Source organism: Aotus nancymaae, unplaced genomic scaffold (assembly GCF_030222135.1).
Source record: "Aotus nancymaae isolate 86718 unplaced genomic scaffold, 86718_ANA_hifiasm-v0.15.2.pri h1tg000028l, whole genome shotgun sequence".
In the NCBI taxonomy this organism is placed as follows: Eukaryota; Metazoa; Chordata; class Mammalia; order Primates; family Aotidae; genus Aotus; species Aotus nancymaae.
The window spans coordinates 33,648,751-33,674,836 of record NW_026988441.1 but is presented as its reverse complement, the minus strand read 5'-3'; the positions used below and the strand labels follow the sequence as shown (position 1 = coordinate 33,674,836).

Sequence of the window (26,086 nt, the reverse complement as noted above, 5' to 3'; positions counted from 1 at the left end):
CTAAATACAAACACAGGTGTGAGTATATACTAGGTACCAAATAAATGTTGGTTGGATAAATAAAGGCATATGTGGTAGGTGCTCAATAAATATTGGTTGGTTAAATAGAGAACTATACAGTAGGCATTTGTGTATTGAATAAATATAGGGATATAGAGTTGGTATCCAATAAATGCTTGTTGGATAAATAATGTTTAAAAATTTATTTTCTATTTTTTACATTTCCTGTGGTGTTGATGATTGGATAAATGTAGGAGTATATAGTAGGTGTCCACATATAAAAGCTACTGAATAAACATAGGGGATACAGTAGGTGCCCAATAAATGCTGGTTAGCTAACTATAGAGGTATAAAGTAGGTGTCCATATATAGAAGCTATTTTTTTTTTTGAGCCGGAGTCTCGCTCTGTTGCCCAGGCTGGAGTGCAGTGGTGTGATCTTGACTCACTACAATCTCTGCCTCCTGGGTTCAAGTGATTCTCCTGCTTCAGCCTCTGGAGTAGCTGGGATTACAGGTGCCCACTATCACACTTGGCTAATTTTTGTATTTTCTTGGCCTACCAAAGTGCTGGGATTACAGGCATGAGCCACCACACCCAGCCAGAAGGTATATATTTTTTTGAGACAGAGTTTTGCTCTGTCACCCAGGCTGGAGTGCAGTGAGGGTGGTTTCGGTTCACTGCAGCCTTCACCTCCTGGGTTTAGGTGATTCTCATGCCTCAGCCTCCCAAGTAGCTGGGATTACAGGGACCTGCCACCATGCCTGGCTAACATTTGTCATTTTTAGTAGAGATGGGGTTTCACCATATTGGCTGGTCTTGAACTCCTGGCCTCAAGCAATCTGCCCACCTCATCCTCCCAAAGTGCTGGGATTACAGGTATGAGCCACCATGTCCAGCCTAGAAGTCCTTGAATAAGCGTAGGGTATACAGTAGGCACCCAATAAATGCTGGTTGGATAAATATAGGGGTATATAGGTGTCCACATATAGAAGCTATTGAATAAACAGAATATACAGTAGGTGCCCAATAAATGCTGATTGGATTATTATAGGGGTATATAGTAGATGTCCATCTGTAGAAGCTATTGAATGAACATAAAGTATACAATAGGCACCCAGTTAATTCTGGCTGGCTGATATCTGGGAAGGGGCACCCACCTCGTCAGGCGCCAGGTAGAGGGTGAGCAGGGCTGGGGGCCGGTGCTGCCGACGTAGGGCCTCATTGCGCCGGTCCACATCTTCCGGGGCCGCTCGCTCCAGCAGTGAGGGCAGCAGTGAGTCGGCTGTCAGGTTCCTCAGGTCGAAGATGCTAGAGGCTCCGCTGCTTCGAGGGGTGTCTTCTGGGGAGCCCGAGCCGCGCCGGGAGTCATCCTGCCAGTGGAGAAGTCACAAGCACTGAGTGCCAACTGTATACACCCTCACCCCCACTCTGGTGAGAGTGTCCTCATTCTCATTCTAGAGATGGGGAAATAGAGGGCCAGGAGGTGATGGTCATCACTGTAAGGGTTACCTGGGGGTTTTGCTTACCCTCTTTCAAGAAACTTTACAGAGCACCCCAACTTTTTTTTTGAGACAGAGTCTTGCCCAGTCACCAGTCCAAAGTGCTGGAGTACAGTGGCACAATCTTGGCTCCCTGCAAGCTTTGCCTCCCGGGTTCAAGTGATTCTCCTGCCTCAGTGTCTCGAGTGGTTGGGACTACAGGCACCCACTACCACATTCAGCTAAGTTTTATATTTTTAGTAGAGATGGCGTTTCACCATGTTGGCCAAGATGGTCTCGATCTCTTGACCTGGTGATCTGCCCACCTCGGCCTCCAAAGTGCTGGGATTATAGGCGTGAGCCACTGTGCCTGACCAAGCCCCCTAACTTTTACCATTGTTGGGGGAGGCTCCTCCTTATCCCACACTTGGGGCTTCAGGTGATCCTTATTTGGCTAATCAGAACACATCTACTCACCCTAGGGATTGGCTCCAAGGGCCTGGGCTAGGCCAATGAGAGCCTTCCCTGGGACTCTGTTCACTGGGGCTGGGCCAATGAGAGCCTTCCCTGGGACTCTGTTCACTGTTGCCAGGGGAGGGGAGAGTTCTTCCTGACCTTCCTGTGCTGGATCAAATCCCAGCTCAGCTCTGTGACACTGGGTCTCTGACCCCCAGCTCTAAGGGCCTCAGTTTCCCTATCTACATCTAAAAATAATAACAAAATTAGTCAGGCATGGTGGCGCATGCCTGTAATCCCAGCTACTAAGGAGGCTGAGGTGGGAGGATTGCTTGAACCTGGGAGGTGGAGGTTGCAGTGAGCTGAGATTGCACCACTGCAAGTCAGCCTGGGTGATAGTGTGAGACTCCATCTCAAAATAATAATAATGAAAACAATAATCCTTGGAATAATTATGGCTGGTATACAGTAGGTGCTCAGTAAATGTTGATTGACAAGATATAGGCTCAGGGCCTCTAAGAACCTTGCTGTGCCTCAGTTTCTTTACCTGGGTGTAATGGCTGCTCTGACTCACAGGATGAAAGGAAAGGACACATATAAAACCTTTAGTACGGAGAGATCCAAGATGGCTGATGATTAGCAGCTCGGGCACGTACCTCCCAGTGAAAGCGCAAAGAACGAGAGGATGCCACACTTTCAGACGAATATTAGTTGCTCACGGACCAGGAGATTCCCAGTGGAGGAGCTCCACGGGTCGCCAGGGCGACTCTTGTGGCCGGCGTGGCGGTTTTGCTGGTGCCTTAGCACGCCAGTTCTTGGTGCAGAGTCCGGAGATTCCCGGGCAGAAAAGCACCATCAATCTTAACACCGCTGTTTTGGCCGGCTCAGTGGATTGCTCAGATTTCGGCGCAGGGAATCAACAAGTTGGACGTCAGAGACCCAGTTAGAAAGTCGGTAATTATAAAGACGACAGACGGACAAATATATAATGAAGGGAAGAAACCAGCGTAAAAAGGTAGAGAATACTCAAATTCAGAATGCCTCTCCCTCTACAGGGGATTGCAATTCCTCATCAGTAACGGAACAAGGCTTAATAGATTACACGTGTGTTCCAATAACAGAAGCAGGTTTCAAAACGTGGGTGACAAGAAACTTCTGTGAATTAAAAGAACTTGTTCTAACCCAATGCAAAGAAACTAAGAACCTTGAAAAAAGGTTTGACGAAATGTTAACGAGAATGGACAATTTAGAGAAGAATATAAGTGAATTGATGGAGCTGAAAAACACAACACAAGAACTTCGCGAAGCATGCACAAGTTTAAACAGTCGAATTGATCAAGCAGAAGGAAGGATATCAGAAGTCGAGGACCAGCTCAGTGAAATGAAACAAGAAGACAAGAATGCAGAAAAAAGGATGAAAAGGAATGAGCAAAGTCTCCAGGAAATATGGGACTATGTGAAAAGACCTAATTTACGTTTGATAGGTGTACCTGAATGTGATGAAGAGAATGAATCCAAGTTGGAAAATACTCTTCAGGATATCATTCAGGAAAACCTTCCCAACCTGGCAAGGCAGGGTAATATTCAACTCCAGGTAATACAGAGAACACCACAAAGATATTCTTCAAGAAGACCAACCCCAAGGCACATAATCGCCAGATTTATTAGGGTTGAAATGAAGGAGAAAATACTAAGGGCAGCCAGAGAGAAAGGTCAGGTTACCCATAAAGGGAAACCTATCAGACTTACAGCAGATCTCTCAGCAGAAACCCTACAAGCCAGAAAAGAGTGGGGACCAATATTTAACATCCTTAAAGAAAAGAACTTTCAACCCAGAATTTCCTATCCAGCCAAACTAAGCTTTATGAGCGAAGGAAAAATTAAATCTTTTGCGAACAAACAAGTACTTAGAGAGTTCACCACCACCAGGCCTGTTTTACAAGAGCTTCTGAAAGAAGCACTATACATATAAAGGAACAACCAATATCAGCCTTTCCAAAAATATATCAAAAAGCAAAGAACTTTAACACAATAAAAAATTTACATCAACTAATGGGCAAAACAGCCAGCTAGCATCAAACGCCGGTATTAAACTTATATATATTTTAATTGGATAAAAAGCCAAAACCCATCGGTATGCTGCATCCGGGCCCATCTTACATGCAACAATACACAAAGACTCAGAGAGAAGGAGGAAGATTTACCAACCAAACAGAGAGTAAAAATAAACTAATAAACAAAAAGCAGGAGATGCAATTCTCGCCTCTGATAAAGTAGACTTTAAAGCAACAAAGATCAAAAGAGGCGAGGAATGACATTACATAATGGCAAAAGGATCAATGCAACAAGAAGAGCTAACGATTCTATAGATCAACGAGATAGAAAATTAACAAGGATATTCAGAACTTGAACTCAGACCCGGAACAAGTAAACTTAATAAACATTTATAGAACTCTCCACTTCAAATACACAAAACATACATTACCACCTCACACCTATTCCAAAGGTGACTATATAATTGGAAGTAAATCACTCCTCAGTAATCGCATAGCATTTCATAGGTTTAAATTAAATATTGGTTGGCTGTTTGCTTGTTATCTTCTTCCCTTATTCCTTCCTGACTACATCATTAAGTATAATTATCAGTATAAAAGAGGTTTTCAATACCCATTACTAAATTGCATTCTAGCCTGGGCAAGAAAGCAATACTCCCATTCTCTCTCCCTCTTTCTTTTCCTTCTCCCTCCTCCCCATTCTCTCTCTCTCTTTCTCTTCCTTTTTCCTCCTTCCTATTCTCTCTTTCTCTTTTTAAAAAAAAAAAAAAAACCTTTAGTACATACTAAACACTCAATAATAAATGCTTATAATTATTACCCCTAAGTATTCTTTTTTTTTCCGAGACGGAGTCTCCCCCTGTTGCCCAGGCTGGAGTGCAATGGCATGATCTTGGCTTACTGAAACCTCTGACTCCCCAGCTCAAGCGATTCTCCTGCCTCAGCCTCCTAAGTAGCTGGGATTACAGGCATGCGCCATCACGCCCAGCTAATATTTTTTGTCTTTAGTAGAGACAGGGTTTCACCATGTTGGCCAGGGTGGTTTCGAACTCCTGACATTGTGATCCGCCCACCTTGCCCTCCCAAAGTGCTGGGATTACAGGCGTGAGCCACCGATCTCAGTCTTTTTTTTTTTTTTTTTTTTTGAGATAGACTCTCTCTCTGTTGCCAGGCTGGAGTGAAGTGGCGCCATTTCGGCTCACTGAAACCTCTGACTCCCTGGCTCAAGCGATTCTCCTGCCTCAGCCTCCTGAGTAGCTGGGATTACAGGTACCCACCACCACACCCGGCTAATTTTTGTATTTTTAGTAGAGACAGGGTTTCACCATGTTGGCCAGGATGGTCTGGATCTCCTGACCTCGTGCTCTGCCCACCTCAGCCTCCCAAAGTGCTGGGATTACAGGCTTGAGCCACCACGCCTGGCCTACCCCTAACTTTTTACTCATGGGGACTGATGTAATTCCTTTTGAGCTCAAGGCTGTTTGGGTCATTTCTTGTCACATGTCACCAAAAGCTGAGGCCGGAGCCTACACACAAACCCCCGCAGTAACCCCAGCCAGGGGTTTCCTTACCAAGTCCTCAGGGCCGGACCTCTCGTCTCCAGAAGTGTCCTGCTCAAAGACCTGGCGAGGGAGGCCCTTCTGTCGCTCTCGCTGCGTCTCCGTGGTGATGGGGCTGTATGCAGTGCTCAGGTACTGGTATCTAGCAGGAAACGGGGCTGGGCAGGCAGGGAGGGCTGAGGGCCCCCCGGGGCTCCCCAGTGTGCTCCGACACACCCACACCACGGTGCCTGTGTGGCCACCCTCCTTGTGCTCCACCAGACGAGTCTGCCTGCTCTTGTAGGGGTAGTGGGCAGATACACAGCAGGACCGGCTGCAGACAGCAGCTCAGCCCTTTTGGATTCCGAACCCTCTGATCTGCCCCCCAAGTCAGACCCACCTTCTGTGGATGATGACCCAGTCTTCGACATACATCTCCACCGCAGCCCTCACCTGGGCATCCAGTTTTCTGCAGCAAAAGAAAATCAGGGTAGCCGGGTGCGGTGGCTCACGCCTGTCATTCCAGCACTTTGGGAGGCTGAGGCGTGCGGATCACCTGAGGTTGGGAGTTCAAGACCAGGCTGACCAACATGGAGAAACCCCATCTCTGCTAAAAATATTAAATTAGCCGGGCGTGGTGGTGCATCCCTGTAATCCCAGCTACTTGGGAGGCTGCGGCAGGAGAATCACTTGAACCTGGGAGGCAGAGGTTACGGTGATCAGAGATTGTGCCACTGCACTCCAGCCTGGGCAACAACAGCGAAACTCCACCTTAAAAGAAAAAAAAAAAAGCCCGGGCGCGGTGGCTCACACCTATAATCCCAACATTTTGGGAGACCAAGTTGGGCGGATCACCTGAGGTCGGGAGTTCAAGACCAACCTGACTAACGTGGAGAAACCCTGTCTCTACTAAAAATATAAAATTAGCTGGGCATGGTGGTGGGCGCCTGTAATCCCAGCTACAAGGGAGGCTGAGGCAGGAGGATCGCTTGAACCCGGGAGGCAGAGGCTGCAGTGAGTCAAGATTGTGTCATTGCACTCCAGCCTGGGCAATAAGAATGAAACTCTATCTCAAAAAAAAAAAAAAAAAAGAAAAGAAAAGAAAATCAGGGTAAACAGAGTCAGGGCCTCTGTGAATCCTCCCACTGGACTGTGAGGCTGGTACTGTCCTGCCTACTCCAGACAAGGGGAGAGGGAGGCTCGGAGAAAAAGCATGGCTTGTACAAGGTCACTGCCGAGCCAGGAGCTGAACTCGGGCTGTTATGGGAGGGGCAAGACAGAGTGGAATCATAGGTAGAGAGGGTGAGGCTGAACCCACTCATCCTCGGGGATCCCGGGCTCCGTGGTCCGGCATTCCCGGGGCTGCAGCAGCAGCTCCAAGTCGTCAGCCGGGAATTCTACCAGGTCCCTGAGGGGCCCAGGCTCAGCTTCTGGTGGCCGGCTCTGAAGTACATCCTCAAAGTCCAGCGGCTCGACAACTTCAGTCAGCGGGACCTGGATTGGAGCAGAGTGGCTGTGGTCGCACTGCCCAGGAGGCTGAGGGTGCGGGGCGTGAGGTGGGAGTGGGTGCGTGCCGGCTTCAAACTCAAACAGGAGGGTGGTGGGAGCCACGGAGGTGTTGGAGCTATGGAGGAGCCAAGGAGGACGGTGACCGCAGACTCTCCACTCCCAGCTCAGCTTTCCCTGCCCGGCCCCTCCCTCCAGGGGCTCCAGGAAGGAAACCACACCCCATGCCTGAAAGGGCAGGAACTAATGTTGGAAGGAAAGAAACATTGACAGGGGCCAGGCAAGAGACAATTTCTAAAGCCCCCCAACCCCGTGCGCACGATGGCCACGCCCCCCTCAGGTGACAGTCACTCCCCTCCCCCAACATCCGCCTCCTCTATTCCCATCTGGGTGGTCTAAGCGTCAGGAGGTGGGCCACATCAGGAGGGAGCCACTCCCTGCGACCACCCACAAGGTGACAAGCAGCTGCAGGGAGAGTGGTCACAGGAATTGGTGACAGTACTGAGACCAGGACAGGGACTCCCTCCCCTGACACTGCTGGGTCCCTCTCTGTTTCCCCACAGGCCAGGGCATAGGAGGGAGGGGTGGGTTAGGACCTAAGACAAGGAAGCCTGTACCTCTGTCTGAGAGAGGGCAGGGGGCTGGGGACTGGGGGTGGACCCCCAAATACTTACCCCCAGGGAGCTGCTGCAGCGCCTGCTGGAGTGCGGGGAGCCACTGCGTTCCCGGGACACCTGCTTCCGCACCTCTGCGGCCACCGTCCTGGAAAAACAGGGAGGGGCCCGTTGGGAGCAGGAAAACTCAGGCAGCGGGGCCCTGAGAACCCAGGCTTCGGGCCAACAGATTCTTTTTTATTTTTTTCTTGAGATGGAGTTTCGCTCTGTCACCAGGCTGGAGTGCAGTGGTGTAGTCTCGGCTCACTGCAACCTCTGCTTCCCAAGTTCTAGCCATTCTCCTGCCACAGCCTCCCGCGTAGCTGGGACTACAGTCACGTCCCACTGCGCCCAGCTAATTTTTGCATTTTTAGTAGACACGGGGTTTCACCATGGTGGCCAGGCTCGTCTCGAACTCCTGGCCTTGTGATCAGCCCACCACGGCCTCCCAAAGAGCTGTGATTACAGGCGTGAGATACTGTGGCCCAGCCTGCCAACAGATTCTTTCTATGAGGAAAATCCAGATTGTGGAATGGAATAAATAGGCTGAGGGCCAAGAGAACCAGGACTGCTGAGGCTTTGGGGGCCCAGAGCTCCCCAGTTTCCCCAGAGATGGGCCTTGGGCCCTCCCAACCCCTTCCCCACCAAGCACAGATCAGGAGATGGGAATGCTGCCACAGTGGGGTCTGAAGCTATCAGAGACTCAGAGACTCTCCTTCCCCTTCCAGCTGGGCCTGTGGCCTTCCAGATCTGGAGGGAGGCCCACGGGTCCCTGGCCTCTGCTCCCTCATCTGGGGGACCTCTGTCCATCCTGCTGTTCCCCAAAACACCCAGCCCTGCCCCCTGGACCCCATCCAGATCACACATCCCTTTCCATCCTTGCTATGAGGCCTGGGATAAAGCATTTCTACCTCTGAGCCTCAGTTTCCCCATCTGTAGCTACTGTCCTGACTTCAGAGGGCTGCTGGGCAGAGCGGAGCCTGGGGCCTGGCCTGAAGTTGCAGAGATCCTGAGATGAGGCCGTTGTGTTAGAGGTCAACCTGGCCTGTGGGGCCCAGAGCTGGGAGGCCTTTTAAGTAAACCCATGCAACCAAGGTGGGCCCTGGGGTCTTCCTGGGCCACTTGAGCAGGCCTTCAAAATCAGGGAGGATGGCCGTGTGCAGTAGCTCACAGCTATAATCCCAGCACTTTGGGAGGCTGAGGTGGGCAGATCACCTGAGATCAGAAGGTCAAGACGGGCCTGGCCAACATGGGGAAACCTCGTCTCTACTGAAAATACAAAAATTAGCCGAACGCCCGTAGTCCCAGCTACTCAGGAAGCTGAGGCAGGAGAATCGCTTGCACCCAGGAGGCGCAGGTTGCAGTGAGCCGAGATCGTGCCACTGAACCCCAACCTGGGTGACAGAGCAAGACTCTGTCTCAAAACAAAACAAAACAAAACAAAACAAAACAAAACAAAACAAAACAAAACAAAACAAAATCAGGGAGGACGAGGGTGGAGGGGCAACACTCGTAGCAGAGGGGACTGTGCAGGAATGTGGAGCAGAGCCAGTGGGGACAGGGATGGCTCAGGCCTCCAGCTCCTCTGGCTGAGCTAAGGAGGGGAGGGAGAGAGAGCCATGCAGTTATGGTGGGGTGGTGGGGGAGGATGCTGGACAGGGTCACAGCAAGTGGAAAGGCCTTGAGATGAGGCTCCGAGCTTTGAGTGTGGAGACTCCTGCTCCCTGGGGTCTCTGTGAAGACAGGAACTAGAGCTGTGTCACCCCCAGAGAGGGCCTTGAGCATACTAGGCGCTCACTACTTTTTTTTTTTTTTTTTGACACCAAGTCCCGCACTGTTGCCTGGGCTGGAGTGTAATGGCACAAGCTCAGCTCACTACAACCTCCGCCTCCAGGGTTCAAGTGATTCTCCTGCCTCAGTCTCCCGAGTGGCTGGGATTACAGGTGTCTGCCACCACACTCGGCTAATTTTTTTGTATTTTTCAGTAGAGATGGGGTTTCACTATGTTGGCCAGGCTGGTTTCTAACTCCAGACCTCGTGATCTGCCCGCCTCGGCCTCCCAAAGTGCTGGGATTACAGATGTGAGTCACAGTGCCCAGCTTGTTTTTTTCTTTTAGATGGAGTTTTGCTCTTGTTGCCCAGGCTGGAGTGCAATGGCTGTGATCCTGGCTCACTGCAAGCTCCACCTCCCAGGTTCAAGCGATTCTCCTGCCTCAGCCTCCCAAGTAGCTCGGATTACAGGTGCCCACCACCATGCCCGAGTAGCTCGGATTACAGGTGCCCACCACCATGCCCAGCTGATTTTTTATGTTTTTCGCAGAGACAAGTTTTCACCATGTTGGCCAGGCTGGTCTCAAACTCCTGACCTCATGTGCTACATCTGCTTTGGCCTCCCAAAGAGCTGGGATTATAGGAGTGAGCCACCACTCCTGGCATATGTTTTTTTGTTTTGTTTTGAGGCAGGGTTGATCTGTCACCCAGGCTGGAGTGTAGCTGCATGATATCAGCTCACTGCAACCTCTGCCTCCCAGGCTCAAGTGATCCTCCTCCCACCTCAGTCTCTAGAGAAGCTGGGATTAAAGGTCTGCATCACCCCGCCTGGCTAAGTTTTCTATTTTTAGTAGAGCCAGAGTTTTGCCATGTTGCCCAGACTGGTCTTGAACTCCTGACCTCAAGCAATCTGCCCACCTCCTACTTTTTTTGATAGAATGAATGTGGCCCTCCCAGTCTTCTTCTACGACCTGCCCAAATCTGCTGCATGAGGGGAAGCCCAGGTCTTCTAGCTGTGTGGCTCTGGGCAGGTAGGATACCCTCTCTGGGCCTCAGTCCCTCTTAAAATAGAGAAGCTGATTGCCTGGGTGTTCAGGCCTGACTCCCTTCTGCGTCCCAGTTTCCTGTGTGCTTGTAATTTTTTTTTCCTGAGACAACAAGGTATGCAGTGGAGTGATCAGTAAATTTTCACAATAAAAAGTTGTGCTTGGGCCAGGTATGGTGGCTCACGCCTGTAATCCCAGCACTTTGGGAGGCCAAGGTGGGCGGGTCACCTGAGGTCGGGAGTTCGAGACCAGCCTGACCAACATGGAGAAACCCTGTGTCTACTAAAAATACAAAATTAGCTGGGTGTGGTGGTGCATGCCTGTAATCCCAGCTACTCGGGAGGCTGAGGCAAGAGAATTGCTTGAACCCAGGAGGCGGAGGTTGTGGTGAGCCGAGATCGTACCACTGCACTCCAGCCTGGGCAACAACAGTGAAACTCCATCTCAAAAAACAAACAACAAAAAAAAAACAGCTGTGCTCAGCCAGACACAGTGGCTCATGCCTCTAATCCCAAGTACTTTGGGAGGCTGAAGCAAGAGGATCGCTTGAGGCCAGGAGTTCAAGACCAGCCTGCACATGCCACTGAGTAAATTGAACCCTGAAAAACATTGAAGAAATAAACATCTCTCAGCCGCTCACGGACCTAGCACTCACCAGGGAGCTGGGTTACCCACAAGCCTCCCCAGGTGGGGACAAAGTTGTAGCAAGACCCATTTCTATAAAACATTTAAAAATTAGCTGGGCATGGTGGTGCGTGCCTGTAGTCCCAGCTACTCTGGAGGCTTAGGTGGGAGGATCGCTGGAGCCCAGGAGTTTGAGGCTGCAGTGAGCCACGATTGCATCACTACACTCCAGCTTTGGTGACAGGGCAAAACACCAACAAAACAGTTGTGCTCAAAAAAAGTGCAATGCCGATTACTGCAAACCCCATGGCCCAGGGGCCATCAATGAGATGAATGTGTGGCAGGTACAGAGAAGTCTCTAAGGACAGGATGGGGGCGGGGCAGACTAAGGCCTCCAGACTGGGAGTCTCAGCCCTGTCTGGAGGTATCTTTTTTTTTTGGAGACAGAGTCTCGCACTGTCCCCCCGGTTGGAGTGCAGTGGCGTGATCTTGGCTCACTGCAACCCCCATCTCCCGGATTCAAGTGATTCTCCTGCCTCAGCCTCCCAAGTAGCTGGGATTATAGGTGCCCGCCACTACACTGGCTAATTTTTTGTATTTTCAGTAGAGATGGGGTTTCACCATGTTGGTCAGGCTGGTCTCAAACTCCTGACCTCATGATCCACCCGCCTCGGCCTCCCAAAGTGCTGGGATTACAGGCGTGAGCCAACGCACCCAGCCTGGAGGCCTCTCAGTTAAAATCTATATGGGTCTGGCTGGGCATAATGGCTTACGCCTGTTATTACAGCACTTTGGGAGGCCGAGGGAAGAGGATTCCTTGAACCCAGGAGTTTGAGACCAGCCTGGGCAACACAGAGAGACCCAATCTACAAAAAATTAAAAAATTAGTCAGGCATGGTGGTAGGTGTTTGTAGTCCCAGCTACTCAGGAGGCTGAGGTGGGAGGATCGCTTGAGCCTGGGAGGTAGAGGCTGCAGTGAGCCATGATTGTGCCACTGCACTCCAGCCTGGATGACAGAGCAATACCCTGTCTCAAAACAAAACAAAAAATTGATTGGGTGCAGTGGCTCATGCCTGTAAAACCCAGCTCTTTGGGAAGCTGAGGCAGGCAGACCACTCGAGGTCAGCTATTCGAGACCAGCCTGGTCAATATGATGAAACCTCATCTCTACTAAAAATACAAAAAATTAGCTAGCTATGGTGGCATGCGCCTGTAATCCCGGCTACTTGGGTGGCTGAGGCATGAGAATCGCTTGCACTCAGGAGGTGGAGGTTGCAGTGAGCCAAGATCGCACCACTGCACTCCAAGCCTGGGCGACGGAGCTAGACTCTGTCTCAAAAAAGAAAAAAAAATCATATGGGTCAAAAATAAAACTTGATCATGACCTTCATACAATGTGGAGGCCTCTAGTCTGAGACCCCGGCCTCCCTCCTCCATCCCCATAGTCCGTCTATTTTTGCTCTTAACAGTCTCTTAAGAGTCTTGCTTCTACTGACGGGGGTGAGAACGGCACTTGTGGGAAATTCAAAGGATGTGAAAAATTAGGGCTTTTGTCTTCAAATTCCCAAAGTTGGGCCGCTGCCTCCAGAACCCTGGGCACACAGGGGATCGGGGATAATTTACAAAAGATGCTGGGACAGGGGACAAAGCTGTGTGCTGGTCCCAGCTGTTCTGCAGCTGCTGCTCCAGAGGAGGGAGAGGGGACGAGGGACGGCAGGGCCTCCAGCTTCATTTTCCCCTTGGCCTTGGAAAGAGGCCGCTGCAGTGGAAAAGGCTGGGTCTGCAATAGCACGGCCACGGAGTCAGCTGACTGCATCACAGGGCTCTGCATGAGGAGCCATGGAGCACAGAGGAGTGACCGTCAGCCTCTCAGCCTCGGCGCTCAGGACACTGCTCACCTTCTTGCGCTGTTCTGAGTTAAGGCTTTGCACACAGTAAGTGCTCAATTAAGGCTTGCTGCCACCATCTTGTCCTCAAAGACAGTTCTAGGCAGCTGGGTTTCTGACCTTGTTTTGTTTTGTTAAATTTTTTAATTGTTTAAAAATATTCATTTAATTAATTAATTAATTTTTTTGAGACAGAGTCTTGCTTTGTTGCCCAGGCTGGAGTGCAGTTGTGTGATCTTGGCTCACTGCAACCTCTGCCTCCCAGGTTCAAGCGATTCTTCTGCCTCAGCCTCCCGAGAAGCTGGGACTACAGGCGCATGCCACCACGCCGGCTAATTTTTATATTTTTAGTAGAGACCGGGTTTCACCATATTGGCCAGGCTGGTGTCTGAACTCCTGACCTCCTGATCCGCCCACCTCGGCCTCCCATAGTGCTGGGATTACAGATGTGAGCCACTGCGCCCAGCCGGCCATTACTTCTTTAAATGTAAAACGTAAACCGGCTCACATCAGACATCTGAAGCTGAAAATGAAGATGTCACTGTCAGAGAGGCCCAGGAAGAAGTCGAATAAAGATGCTGGGGGATATTTGAGAGCGGGAATTTCAACACTTTGGAGGCCCAAGTGGGAGAATCCCTTGAGGCCAGGAGTTTGAGACCAGCCTGGGTAACACAGTAAGATCCCATCTTCACAAAAACGTTTCCAAAATTGTTCTTGGTTCACTTCCCCTTGGATACTTTCAAGAGTGACAACCATTTTTTTTTTTGAGATGGGTCTTGCTCTATCGCCCAGGCTGGAGTGCAATGGCCCAATCTTGGCTCACTGCAACCTCCACCTCCCGGGTTCAAGTGATCCTCCTGCCTCAGCCTTCCAAGTAGCTGGGATTACAGGCATGTGCCACCACTCCTGGCTAATTTTTGTATTTTTAGTAGAGACGGGGTTTCATCATGTTGTTCAGGCTGGTGTTGAATTCCTGACCTCAGGTGATCCGCACGCCTCAGCCTCTCAAAATGCTAGGATTACAGGTGTAAGCCACTGTGCCTGGTCGAGAGTGACAACCACTTTAAACCTCAGTTTCAGGGCAGGGTACAGTGGCTCACGCCTGTAATCCCAGCACTTTGGGAGGAAAAGCCAGGCAGATCACGAGGTCAAGAGATCGAGACCATCCTGGCCAACATGGTGAAACCTCGTCTCTACAAAAAATAGAAAAATTAGCTGGGCATGGTGGCGCACACCTGTAGTCCCAGCTACTCAGGAGGCTGAGGCAGGAGAATTGCTTGAACCTGGGAGGCAGAGATTGCAGTGAGCCGAGACCATACCATTGCACTCTAGCCTGGCGACGGAGCGAGACTCCATCTCAAAAATAAAACAAAAAGCAAAAAAAAGTACCCCTTAGATTCAGTAACCCTGTCTCTACTAAAAATACAAAATTAGCTGGGTGTGCTGGCGCATGCCTGTAATCCCAGCTACTTAGGAGGCTGAGGCAGGATAATTGCTTGAGTCCGGGAGGCGGAGGTTGCGGTGAGCTGAGATCGTGCCATTGCACTCCAGCCTCGGCAACAAGAGTGAAACTCCATCTCAAAAAACAAACAAACAAATAAAGAATCTTTTCATTAGAAATCTGGACTGCCTAATATTCAGGTTAATTTGGCATTTGTGGAATGAATGACTGAATGGATGACCAGATGAATATAGAAACAGCTCTGAGTATGCAGATACCTGGGTGCCTGCTTTGGAAGGCCTGGGCCATTTGCTCACAGCTCACTAGGGCCCCAGGATCATTCTCTGCTCTTACCCTGAGCTCTACAGTACCCCAAACCCCTCTTTCTCACTTGAGTAAAACCCAGGACCCAAGGACACAGGGATTGAAATGCAAAGAAACAGCAGGCTAGACCCAATGGCTCACACCTATAATCCCAGCATTTGGGAAGCCGAGGCAGGAGGATCGCTTGATCCAGGAGTTTGAAGCCAGCCTGGGCAGCATAGTGAGATCCTGTTTCTACAAAAGATTAAAAAGTTAGCCAAGTGTTGCAGCATACACCTGTACGTAGTCCCAGTTACTTGGAAGGCTGAGGTAGGTGGATCACTTGAGCTGGGAGGTTGAGGCTGCAGTGAGCCAAGCAAGATATCACCACCGCACTCCAGCCTGGGTGACAGAGCAAAACACTCTTTCAAAAGAAGAAGAAGGCTGGGCGCGGCGGCTCACGCCTGTAATCCCAGCACTCTGGGAGGCCAAGGCAGATGGCTCACCTGAGGTCAGGAGTTTGTGACCAGCCTGGCCAACACGGTGAAACCCCGTCTCTACTAGAAATACAAAAAGCAGCTGGGCATGGTGGCGGGTGCCTGTAATTCCAGCTACTCAGGAGGCTGAAGCACAGGAATTGCTTGAACCTGGGAGGCGGAGGTTGCAGTGAGCCGAGATTGCACCATTGCACTCCAGCCTGGGTAACAGAGCGAGACTCCGTCTCAAAAAAAACGAAAAAGAAAAAGAAACTAATAATGTTTGCAGCCTCAAAGACGCCAAAGGTCTAAGGCAGAGAGCCAATTTACAGACAAAGATAATGATAGAACATAAAAATTGCCCAGCCATTATGCCCCAGCCACCACATCTCTCCTCTGCCGAGAACTCTCCATGGCTCCCACCTCACTTGGGGTCAAAAGTCAAAGTCCCTTGCACAGCTCACAGGACCCTGCACATTCTACTACTACTGCTCCCTCCAGCTCTCTGTTCCTGCCTCAGGGCCTTTGCACAAACCCCCACAAACAGGCCCTGATCCCTTCCTCATCTCCTTGAGGTCTTTGCTCAAAAGCACCTGCTCATCCAGGGCCTCCTGACCCACCTCCCACATCTCAAGCAGCCCGCGTGCCCCATCGCCCTTCCCTGTCTTCTTGTCTCCACAGCACTTAGCAGTGACAGGTAATCTATTTGATGAGGCTTCTGGTCTCTCTCTCTCTGACACTACATCCCAAGACTGGGTCGTCTATGGGACACCAGGGCCCAACCCACAGGGCGGCTCTTTCACCTGGGGGCAGTCAGGACATGTCTCGGGGGAGAGGATATCTGAGTTTCTGAACCCACCGTTGTGCAAAGACCCCCCTCCCCGATAATGAAGACGAGGTTTTTCAGCCCCAGAGAGTCTGACATCCCCCTCCCAGGCTGTAGCTCTCACAATCACCAGTGGCCACGAAAATGGATCCCCCAGCGCCTGGCGTCTGTCCCCTCCCCCGTCTGCCCACCAGCTGGTTCTGTCCCCAGCCCCCACTCCCTCTATTCAATCACCCATCCATCCCCAGCGCGGTCCAGGCCGTGCTGGGAGAGCCTGAAGCACTGAGTGGGGGGGGCGTCCACAGCTGTCCCCCTTCCCCCCCGACAGCTGGGCACCGGACCCTGGGGGGGGGGAAGGGCACAGGAAACTCCTCGAAGGGTTTCAAAAGCCAACGAGAAGCCCATTTCTGTCCCGAAATCTCAGAGCCTGGAGCTGCCCTGCCCCAAACCAGGCACTGAGAAGGGAACAGAAAGTCCGGCCCACCCTGATCTCAGAGGGCGCGGGGACAGTGAGGGGCCAAGAGACGCGGACCGGGCGCGCAAGGAGTGCAGGGAGCGCCCGGCACCCGCATCCCCGAGCCGCCTCCTCCGCGAAGCCCTCCGGACACGCCCCCGCGCGTCTGGGAGGCTGAACGGCAGCCGCCATCGCGCTCCCGGCTCCGACGCGACTCCCAGCTGGGGTTCCCCTGCCGGGACCCCCGCCGCCCTCCCCGCCTTCTCCAGCCCCAGGCCCGGCCGGAGGAAGCGGGCGGGACACGGGCCCAGGCGGAAAGGGGTTGAACGGGGGGCGCCCCGGCAGGGAGGGTCGCACCGCCCCGGGGCGGGGCCGGGCCACGTGGGGGAGGCGGGAGGGGGCCCCGCGGCCCCGCTACCTGTTGATCTTGTGCGCGAAGGCGCGGCGCTCAGCAGCCGCCATGGTCCCCGCGTCCCGCCGCCGCCTCCGCCCCGCGCGCCCGGGCCTCGCAGCCGCCGCCGTCTCCCGGTTCTGGGCAGCCCGGGCGGGGCGGGGCCGGCGCGGGGGCGGGGCCCTTCCGGGTGGCCCGGGCCGCTCCGTGCTGCCCCTGCCGGGCGGAGGGGTCGCCTGGAGTCCTTGGGGCTGAGGAAACTGAGGCTGGGGACGGACGGGAGGCCCTGGGACCCAGGCTGGGTGGGTCGCTCCCGGACTGGGTGGGGAGGGACTCTCTTTCCACCCTGGGAGAAGGACTAGGGAAACTGAGGCTGAGGAGGGAAGTGGGGAAGAGGAGGTGCAGGAACCCAGACTGGGTGGGCCCCGGACTCCCAGGCTGGCGGGGGTGCTCTTTTCACCCCAGGAGCTGGGCTGGAGAAACTGAGCCTGAGGCGGGAGGGAGGGAAGGGAGGCGCTGAGACCCAGGCTCCCGGGGTTTAAGGGGGGTCGCTCTCTTCACCCCAGGAACAGGGCTGGGGAAACTGAGGCTAAGGAGGGAGGGAGGGAGGGGAGGCCCTGGGACCCAGGCTGAGTGGGCTCTAGGTTCCCGGGATCTGGTGGGGGTGCTCTTTAGCTGTCTGACTCCTGGCTGGAAAACAATAACGACATTTGCGTATCTCATAATCATACCTGTAAGTATAATCGTGGCCGTGGGTGGTGGCCCACCCCTGTAATCCCAGCACTTTGGGAGGCCAAGGCAGGAGGATTGTTTGAGCCCAGGAGTTGGAGACCAGCCTGGGCAACATAATGAGACCCCGTGTCCACAAAAAATACAAGAAGTAACCAGTCATGGTGCTGTGTGCCTGTAATCCCAGCTACTCGGGAGACCGAGGCGGGAGGATTGCTTGAGCCTGAGAGGTCGAGGCTGCAGTGAGCTGTGATTGTGCCTGGGTGACAGAGCGAGATCCTGTCTCAAAAAAAAAAAAAAAAAAAAGGTGTCATTGCGTCTAGCCTGCAGTTCACACATGCAGAAGAAATTATCGTTTTCCCTCCATTTTACAGATGAGTAAACTGAGGCACAGAGGTGTTCGGGTGCTTGCTCAGAGTGACTCACAGGGGTCTCTGGGGCATGCATTGGCCATATTCCCAGTCTACAGCATGGGAGGCAGAGGAGCGTGGCTAGGCACTGGGGTGCCAGGAGATGTGACCCAGGTCCGGGCGGTGGGACCTGAGTGAGCCAGTCTGGGAGTCTGGACTGGCCGGGCTGCCTCCACCAAGAGGAAGAGGTGGGGGTGTCTTGGTTAATCTGTGGTCTCAAATCTCTCCCCACTGGCCTCTCTCCTGGCACCCGTGTGGCATTTTTAGAGAATTGTCCAGCCCACACGACCCTCTGGAGGGGCTCACCCTTTTCCCACCTGGATGCCTCTGCACCGCCAGGTCCTTCTGGACAGCCCTTCCTTCCCTGCTCGGCAAATGCCCCAGGAAGAATTCGAGGCTGAATCACACCAGGCCGTGGCTCCACCTCAGGGTCTCTGCGTGTGCTGTTCTCCTTCCCGTCTATGGGTTGCTGGCATTATAACCTCTATTTTTGTTTTTTGCTTTGTTTGTTTGAGGCGGAGTTTTGCTCTTGTTGCCCAGGCTGGAGTACAATGGCAAGATCTTGGCTCACTGCAGTCTCTGCCTCCCGGGTTCAAGCGATTCTCCTGCCTCAGCCTCCTGAGTAGCTGTGACTAACAGGCATGCGCCACCACGCCCAGCTAATTTTTGTATTTTTAGTAGAGATGGGGTTTCACCATGTTGGCCAGGATAGTCTTGATCTCTTCACCTTGTGATCCACCCGCCTCGGCCTCCCAAAGTGCTGTGATTACGGGCGTGAGCCACCATGCACAGCCTTTTTTTTTTTTTTTTTTTTTTTGAGACAGAGGTTCGTTCTTGTTGCCCAGGCAGGAGTGCAATAGTGTAATCTTGGCTTACTGCAACCTCCGCCTCCTGGGTTCAAGTGATTCTTCTGCCTCAGCCTCCCAAGTAGCTGGGATTACAGGTTCCTGCCACCACACCTGACTAACTTTTTGTATTTTTAGTAGAGACTGGGTTTTATCATGTTGACCTCAGGTGATCCACCCACCTCGGCCTCCCAAAGTGCTGAGGTTATAGACATGAGCCACTGAGCCTGGCCGATTTATATCCTCTATTTACAGATTAGGAAACTGAGGCCCAGAGAGACAGAGTTTTGTGGGGGGGGGGGGGTTGTTTGTTTGTTTGGTTGGTTGGTTTTTTTTTTTTTTTTTTGAGACAGAGTCTCACTCTGTCTCCCAGGCTGGAATGCAATGGTGCGATCTCAGCTCACTGCAACCTCTGTCTCCTGGGTTCAAGCGATTTGCCTGCCTCAGTCTCCCAAGTAGCTGGGATTACAGGTGCCCGCCAACACGCCTGGCTAATTTTTGCATTTTTAGTAGAGGCGGGGTTTCACCATGTTGGCCAGGATGGTCTTGAACTCCTGACCTCAAGTGATCCACCTGCCTTGGCCTCCCGAAGTGCTGGGATTACAGGTGTGAGCCACCTCGCCCGCCCTGAGACACAGTTTCTTGCCTTGCTGCCCAATGAATCCATGTCAGTCCTCGAACCCACAGGAAGGAGGCCTGGATTGTAGGGGAATCCCCAAACCCTGCCACTCAGACCCAGGAGAGCATCCTGCTAGTCAGGCTGCAGTGGGGCTGCTCACCGCCTGGCATGTGACCTGCGCACACAGCCCATGTGCCTGCCCGGAGTGGTCCAGCCACTTTGGCCTGGGAGACACCGGGTGGAACTCCGCCCATCACTCCCTGCTGTGCCCCACCCAGCGTCACCCTGAAGTCTCTCGGCTAAAGTCCCGGCCTTGCCTCTCAGGCTGCTGTGAGCTGGGCTGGGCAGGAAACACGCAGATGAGTGAAGATTTGCATATTTCTCAGCCCAGTTCCAGTACAGCCCCCTTTATATCTGGTCTCCCAGCTCCCTTGCTCATCTTCCCCGCAGCTTATTCCTGCATCAGTGGCCAGAAAGAGCCTGGGAACACCTGTATATCAGGTCCCCCCTCTGTTCAGAACCTTCCGTGGCTCCCACCTCACTCAGGGTCAAAGCCTAAATCCTCTTACAACCCAGCCGGGCGCGGTGGCTCACGCCTGTAATCCCAGCGCTTTGGGAGGCCAAGGCTGGTGAATTACTTGAGGTCAGGATTTCAAGACCAGCCTGGCCATCATGGTGAAACCCCCATCTCTACTAAAAATACAAAAATTAGCCAGGTACGGTGGCATGCACCTGTAATCTCAGCTGCGAGGGAGGCTGAGGCATCAGAATTGCTTAAACCTGGGAGGCGGAGGTTTCAGTGAGCTGAGATTGTGCCGCTGCCCTGGGCAAAAGAGTGAGACGCTCTCTCAAAACGACAACAACAAGCCGTGGTGGCTCGCGCCTGTAATCCCAGCACTATGGAAGGCCGAGGCGGGTGGATCACAAGCTCAGGAGTTTGAGACCAGCCTCGCCAACATGGTGAGACCCCATCTCTACTAAAAATACAAAAATTAGCCAGGTGTGGTGGGCTTGCCTATAGTCTCAGCTACTCGGGAAGCTGAGGCAGGGAACTGCTTGAACCTGGGCGACAGAGGTTGTAGTGAGCCGAGATCGCACCACCACGCTCTAGCCTGGGCGACAGAGCGAGACTGTCTCAAAACAACAACAGCAACAAAACAACAAACCAACCAACAAACAAAAAATAACGACGTCCTTCCACAACCCACAAGGCCCCGCACCGTCAGCCCTGTCTCCTCCCTGCCTCGCCTCCTCCCTTTTTTCCCTCTTTCGCTCCACTCCAGCCGCCCCGGCCTCCTGGATGCTCCTCTAAATACCAGGACACAGCTCCACCCAAGGACCTTTGCATGTCCTGTTCCCTTTCCCATATATGGGTGCTGCCATTAGCCCCCTTTTACAGATAAGGAAACTGAGGAACACCCAGAGAGGGGACTCGCCCTAATTTAGCCTAGTGAATCAGTGTCAGATCCGAGATTTGGATCCAGGGAGCCTGACCCCAAAGCAGTTATCTCTGAAGTCTCACTGGGTCTCCGTTGGTTCTGGCTGTGTGACCCGGGGTAAATTGCGCAACTTCTCTGAGCCCCAGTTTCCTTGTTGGCTCCATGAGAGTTCATGGTCGGTCACAGCTTGAGACACAGACATTGCGAGGTAGGTTGAACCCTGGAGCAGCAAACTTCAGGCCCTTGTCGGGCTGATCTCCTCTCTAAGCCCAAGGGGGCTTTGAGCTCAGTGACTCCATGCCCTGCCTTGGTGGAAACGCTGCTTTAAAGATCCCTCCGATCAAAGGCTCTACCCCAGCTGCCTTGAGCCCAGTCCCCGCCCCAGTGCCTGCCAGACCTGACTGGGGAGAATATTTCTCTCCAGGGCACCAGCAGCCCTGACTCAGCTGGGTGCGGCTGGGGTGCCCCTGACAGCTGCTCAAATAGAGGCTGAGCGTGGCGGCGGGGGACTTTGGCCTCCTCTGCTCTGCTGCACAGCGAACGTGTTCTGGGCATGAGGCTGGAGCTGGTGGACCAGGGAGGAGGGATGGTAGGCCTGGATGGGGTGAGGATACCGGGGAGGCGAGAAGTCGGTGGGTTCTGGGCAGATGGACTGACTGGTGGATGAACAGGGAGTCCATCTGCACGTGAGAGTAAGAGAGGGACCGAAAACCATCTCCCTCACCCACGCTGCTGCCCAATGCTGCCCGCTCCACCTGGAATACTGTGCCACCCACTGCTCATCTGCCTGCACCCTTCTTTGTCCCTTAAATCTCGGCTTGGACATCCCTGCCTCTGCCCGCTGCCTCCCCCATGGAGGCCCGCGTCATATCCCAGTTGCTGGGCTGCCTGTCCCTGTGGGGTTCCTAGCACCTGACATTTAGTAGGTACTCCATAAATATCTTTTGGGTTTTGCTCTTTTTGTTTGTTTGTTTTTTGAGATGAAGTCTTGCTCTGTCGCTCAGGCTGGAGTGTCGTGATGCAATCATAGCTCATTGCAACCTTGATCTCCTGGGCTCAGGGGATCCTCCTGCCTCAGCCTCCTGAGTAGCTGGGACCACAGGGGCATCATGCCACCTTGCTCAGGTAGTTTTAAAATTGTTTGTGGAGATGGGGTCTCGATATGTTGCCCGAGCTTTTTTTTTTTTTTTTGAGACAGGCTCTTGCTCTGTCACCCAGGCTGGAGTACCATGACATGATCACAGCTCACTGCAGCCTCGAACTCCTGGACTCAAGCAATCCTCCCACCTTAGCCTCCCAAAGTGCTGGAATTGCGGGCATGAGCCACCACTGTGCCTGGCCTCTCTGCCTTATTCACTGCTGTGTCCCCAGCACCCAGGACAGGGCTGTGCATACTATAGGTACTCAATAAGAGAAAGAGTGAGCCAGAGTAGTACAGGGCCCCACTGGCCAGAGGACCTCAGTGCTTCTCTGTCCCCTGGTGTCCACTGTTGATACCATCACTGTGGCGGGAGCAACCAGTCCCACGGCAGGGAAAGGAGAGTCTGCCTCATGGAGAGTGAGTCTGCCTGGGCCTCCCAAACTGAGAGGTGCTGTGGGGACAGGAAAGAGGGAGATTGAGTGAGGCTGCCCACTGGCCCCTGGTGCCTGTGGTGGGAATGGTGGGCCCAGCCAGCCCAGGACACTTGCCCCATCCTGCCCATAGGCAGAGGACCCTGCTGCTACGTGGCGAATTGAGGAGCGAAACAAGCAGGTCAGGCTGGTTGGGGGGAATAACATACAAAGGACATCCACGCAACAGGCTTCCACGCAAGAGGCATCCACGCAACAGGCATCCACGCAACAGGCTTCCACGCAACAGGCATCCACGCAACAGGCATCCACGAAGCATCTACCATCTGCAGGCGCCGACTCACCCCGGGAGGTGGAATCATCATCCCGAGTCACCATCCTGCAGGTGCAGGAAACTGAGGCTGAGAGAAGAGCAGCCACCAGCCTCAAATCACACAACACTGGTGAGCCAGGCGCGGTGGCTCACGCCTGTAACCCCAGCACTTTGGGAGGCCGAGGCAGGTGGATCACCTGAGATCAGGACTTTGAAACCAGCCTGGCCAATATGGTGAAACCCTTTGTACAGAATTAGCTAAAAATACAAAAGTAGCCAGGCATGGTGGTGGGCGCCTGTAGTCCCAGCTACTTGGGAGGCTGAGGCAGGATAATTGCTTGAACCTGGGAGGTGGAGGCTGCAGTGAGCCGTGATCGCGCCACTGCACTCCAGCCTGGGTGATAGAGCAAGACTCCATCTCAAAACAAAAACAAAAACAAAAACAAAAAACATCACACAACACTGGAGTTGTAGGACTCAAACCCACATCAGGGAATCTCTCCCCTGGTTTTTCAGATGCATCTTGGCAATTGGTGAATTACTTGAATGAATGAATGGATGAGTGAATGAATGGGTGTCTTGCAATCGGTGATGAACTCATAGTAGGAACAGTCATGAGCAGGATTTGGAGTCCAGAGAGACCTGGATTCAAGTTCTGACTTGGCCACACAGCTGGACCGCGTCACCTGGACCCCTCTGGGCCTCAGTTTCCTCATCTGCAAAGTGGGTGCAGTAACCTCAGTGCTGCACTAACAGGGCGGTGATGGGGCCAGTGAGGTGGCGTCTGCAGAGCACAGAACTGGGGGAGATGCTGACATGTTGAATTGTTTTTTTTCCTGCAGTTTCTGGAGCCAGGGAAGGAAGCTGGAGGCCAACCCAGGGTGTCCAGGCCCGCCTTTGAAAGTTAAGTCACAAAGACAAAAGCTGGGCCTAGACAGGCCAGAGGGGCAGGCCACAGGCTTCCTGTTTTTCTTTGAACAGATGGCCCAGCCACCGGACGCTTGACATGTACATTGTCCCAGGACCTCACTTCATTTTAAAATATTTTATTTTTAGAGATGGTGTCTCACTTTGTTTCCCAGCCTGATCTCAAACTCCTGGCCTCAAGCGATTCTCCTGCCTCAGCCTCCCAAAATGCTGGGATTACAGGCGTGAACCATCACACCTGGCTGAGGCCACGTTTTGTGTAAAATATTTGGAAAAATGTATATATCTGTATTTCCTTGATTTTCCAGACATTCTCTTCAGTCTTCCAAGAAACTGGTGGGACTGGGGGACGAGCAGGAGGGATGCTCTTCTTTTTTTAACTCATAGAGTTATTGCTTAGAGTAGTATAAATGACAGCAGATAGGGCAGATGGTGGAGGGTTTCCACCCTTCCAACAATTTCTCCTATTAACACCTTGCGTCCTGCTGAACATTTGTTATAATTGATGATCCAATCTTGATACATTCTTTTTTTTTTTGAGAGAGAGTCTTGCTCTGTTTCCCAGGCTGGAGTGCAGTGGTGCGATCTTGCTCACTGCAACCTCCACCTCCCAGGTTCAAGCGATTCTCCTGCCTCAGCCTCCTGAGTAGCTGGGATTACAGGTGCGTGCCACCACACCAGGCTAATTTTTGTATTTTTTAGTTGAGACGGGGTTTCACCATGTTGGCCAGGCTGGTCTTGAACTCCTGAACTCAGGTGATCTGCCCTCCTCGGTCTCCCAAAGTGCTGGGATTACAGGCGTGAGCCGCTGCACCCAGCCAATACATTCTTATTCATATAGTTTACATTTCTATGTACTGTTCATGTTGTACATACTACTGTGGTTTTTGACAAGTGCATATCTTTTTTGTTTTCTGTCAGAGTCTTGCTCTGTTGCCCAGGCTGGAGTGCAGTGGCGCGATCTTGGCTCACTGCAACACCTCTGCCTTCCGGGTTCAAGCGATTCTCCTGCCTCAGCTTACTGAGTAGGTGGGATTACAGGCAACTGCCATCACACCTGGCTAATTTTTGTATTTGTAGTAGAGACGGGGTTTCACCATGTTGGCCAGGCTAGTCTCAAACTCCTGACCTCAGGTGATCTGCCCGCCTCGACCTCCCAAAGTGCTGGGATTACAGGTGTGACACCATGCCCGGCCTATATTTCCTTCTCAGCACAACCGTTCAGAGCAGGTGGCAATGACTTTGACAAAGCTCCACCTTTTAGATGGACCACATTTTCCTAGCCCAGCAGCTCTGCAAAGGAAAGGAGGTGACACCATACAGTGGTTAGATGCCCAGGGACTCAAGTTCAAATCCTGCACCTCAGCTCACAAGGCCAGTTTTAATAGACTGTTGCTTCACACCTATTAGAATGGCCGAATGAAAAATACCAACAACACCAAGTGCTGAGGAAGATTCAGGGAAACTGGACCCTCATACACTGCTGGTGGGGATGCAAAATGGTGCAGCGGGCTTTGGAAAATGGTAGTTTTTTTTTTTTTTTTTTTTTTTTTTGAGACAGAGTCTTGCTCTGTTGCCCGGGCTGGAGTGCAGTGGCGCTATCTTGGCTCACCACAGCCTCTGCCTCCAAGGTTCAAGCGATTCTCCTGTGTCAGCCTCCAAAGTGGCTGGGAGTACAGGCGTGCTCCACCATACCTGGCTGATTTTTGTATTTTTGGTAGAGACAAGGTTTTACTATGTTGGCCAGGCTGGTCTCAACTCCTGACCTCATGATCTGCCCGCCTCAGCCTCCTAAAGTGCTGGGATTATAGGTGTGAGTCACCACACCCAGCCTGGAAAACGGTTGTTTTTTTTTTTTTTTTTTGTACGAAACCCCGACCCCCTAAGGGTTTAAGAAAACGGTGGTTCTTGAAACACTCACCATGCAAGCACTCTATGATCCAGCAACTCCACTCCTGGGTATTGACCTAAGAGAAATAAAAATGGATATTCACAACAACAACAAAAAAAAAAAAAGAAAAAAGAAAAAAGAAAATGGATATTCACAAAAACCTGTATGTGGCTGGGTGCGGTGGTGGCACATGCACTTTGGGAGGCTGAGGTGAGTGGATCACTTGTGGCCAGGAGTTTGAGACCAGCCTGGCCAACATGGTGAAACCTTATCTCTACTAAAAAACCAAAAATTAGATGGGAGTGGTGGCGGGTGCCTGTAGTCCCAGCTACTCAGGAGGTTGAGGCATGAGAATAGCTTGAACCCAAGAAGTGGAGGTTGTAGTGAGCTGAGATGGTGCCACTGCACTACAGCCTGGGCTACAGAGCAAGACTCTGT

General features: G+C 52.3%; 1 protein-coding gene across 1 annotated transcript in view; it reads right to left on the bottom strand.

The window, feature by feature from the left end:
• Nucleotides 1-16,983, bottom strand: part of DOCK6 (dedicator of cytokinesis 6) — a 64,721-nt gene extending 47,738 nt beyond the window's left edge. The window contains exons 1-6 of the mRNA XM_064381850.1: nt 16,931-16,983; nt 7,708-7,795; nt 6,846-7,021; nt 5,928-5,996; nt 5,561-5,690; nt 1,159-1,371 (exon numbers count right to left, since the gene is read on the bottom strand). Of these exons, the coding sequence (XP_064237920.1) occupies nt 1,159-1,371; nt 5,561-5,690; nt 5,928-5,996; nt 6,846-7,021; nt 7,708-7,795; nt 16,931-16,974 (720 nt within the window). The 5' untranslated portion in view covers nt 16,975-16,983. The remainder of the gene's footprint in view (nt 1-1,158; nt 1,372-5,560; nt 5,691-5,927; nt 5,997-6,845; nt 7,022-7,707; nt 7,796-16,930) is intronic.
• Nucleotides 16,984-26,086: the final 9,103 nt, after the last annotated feature.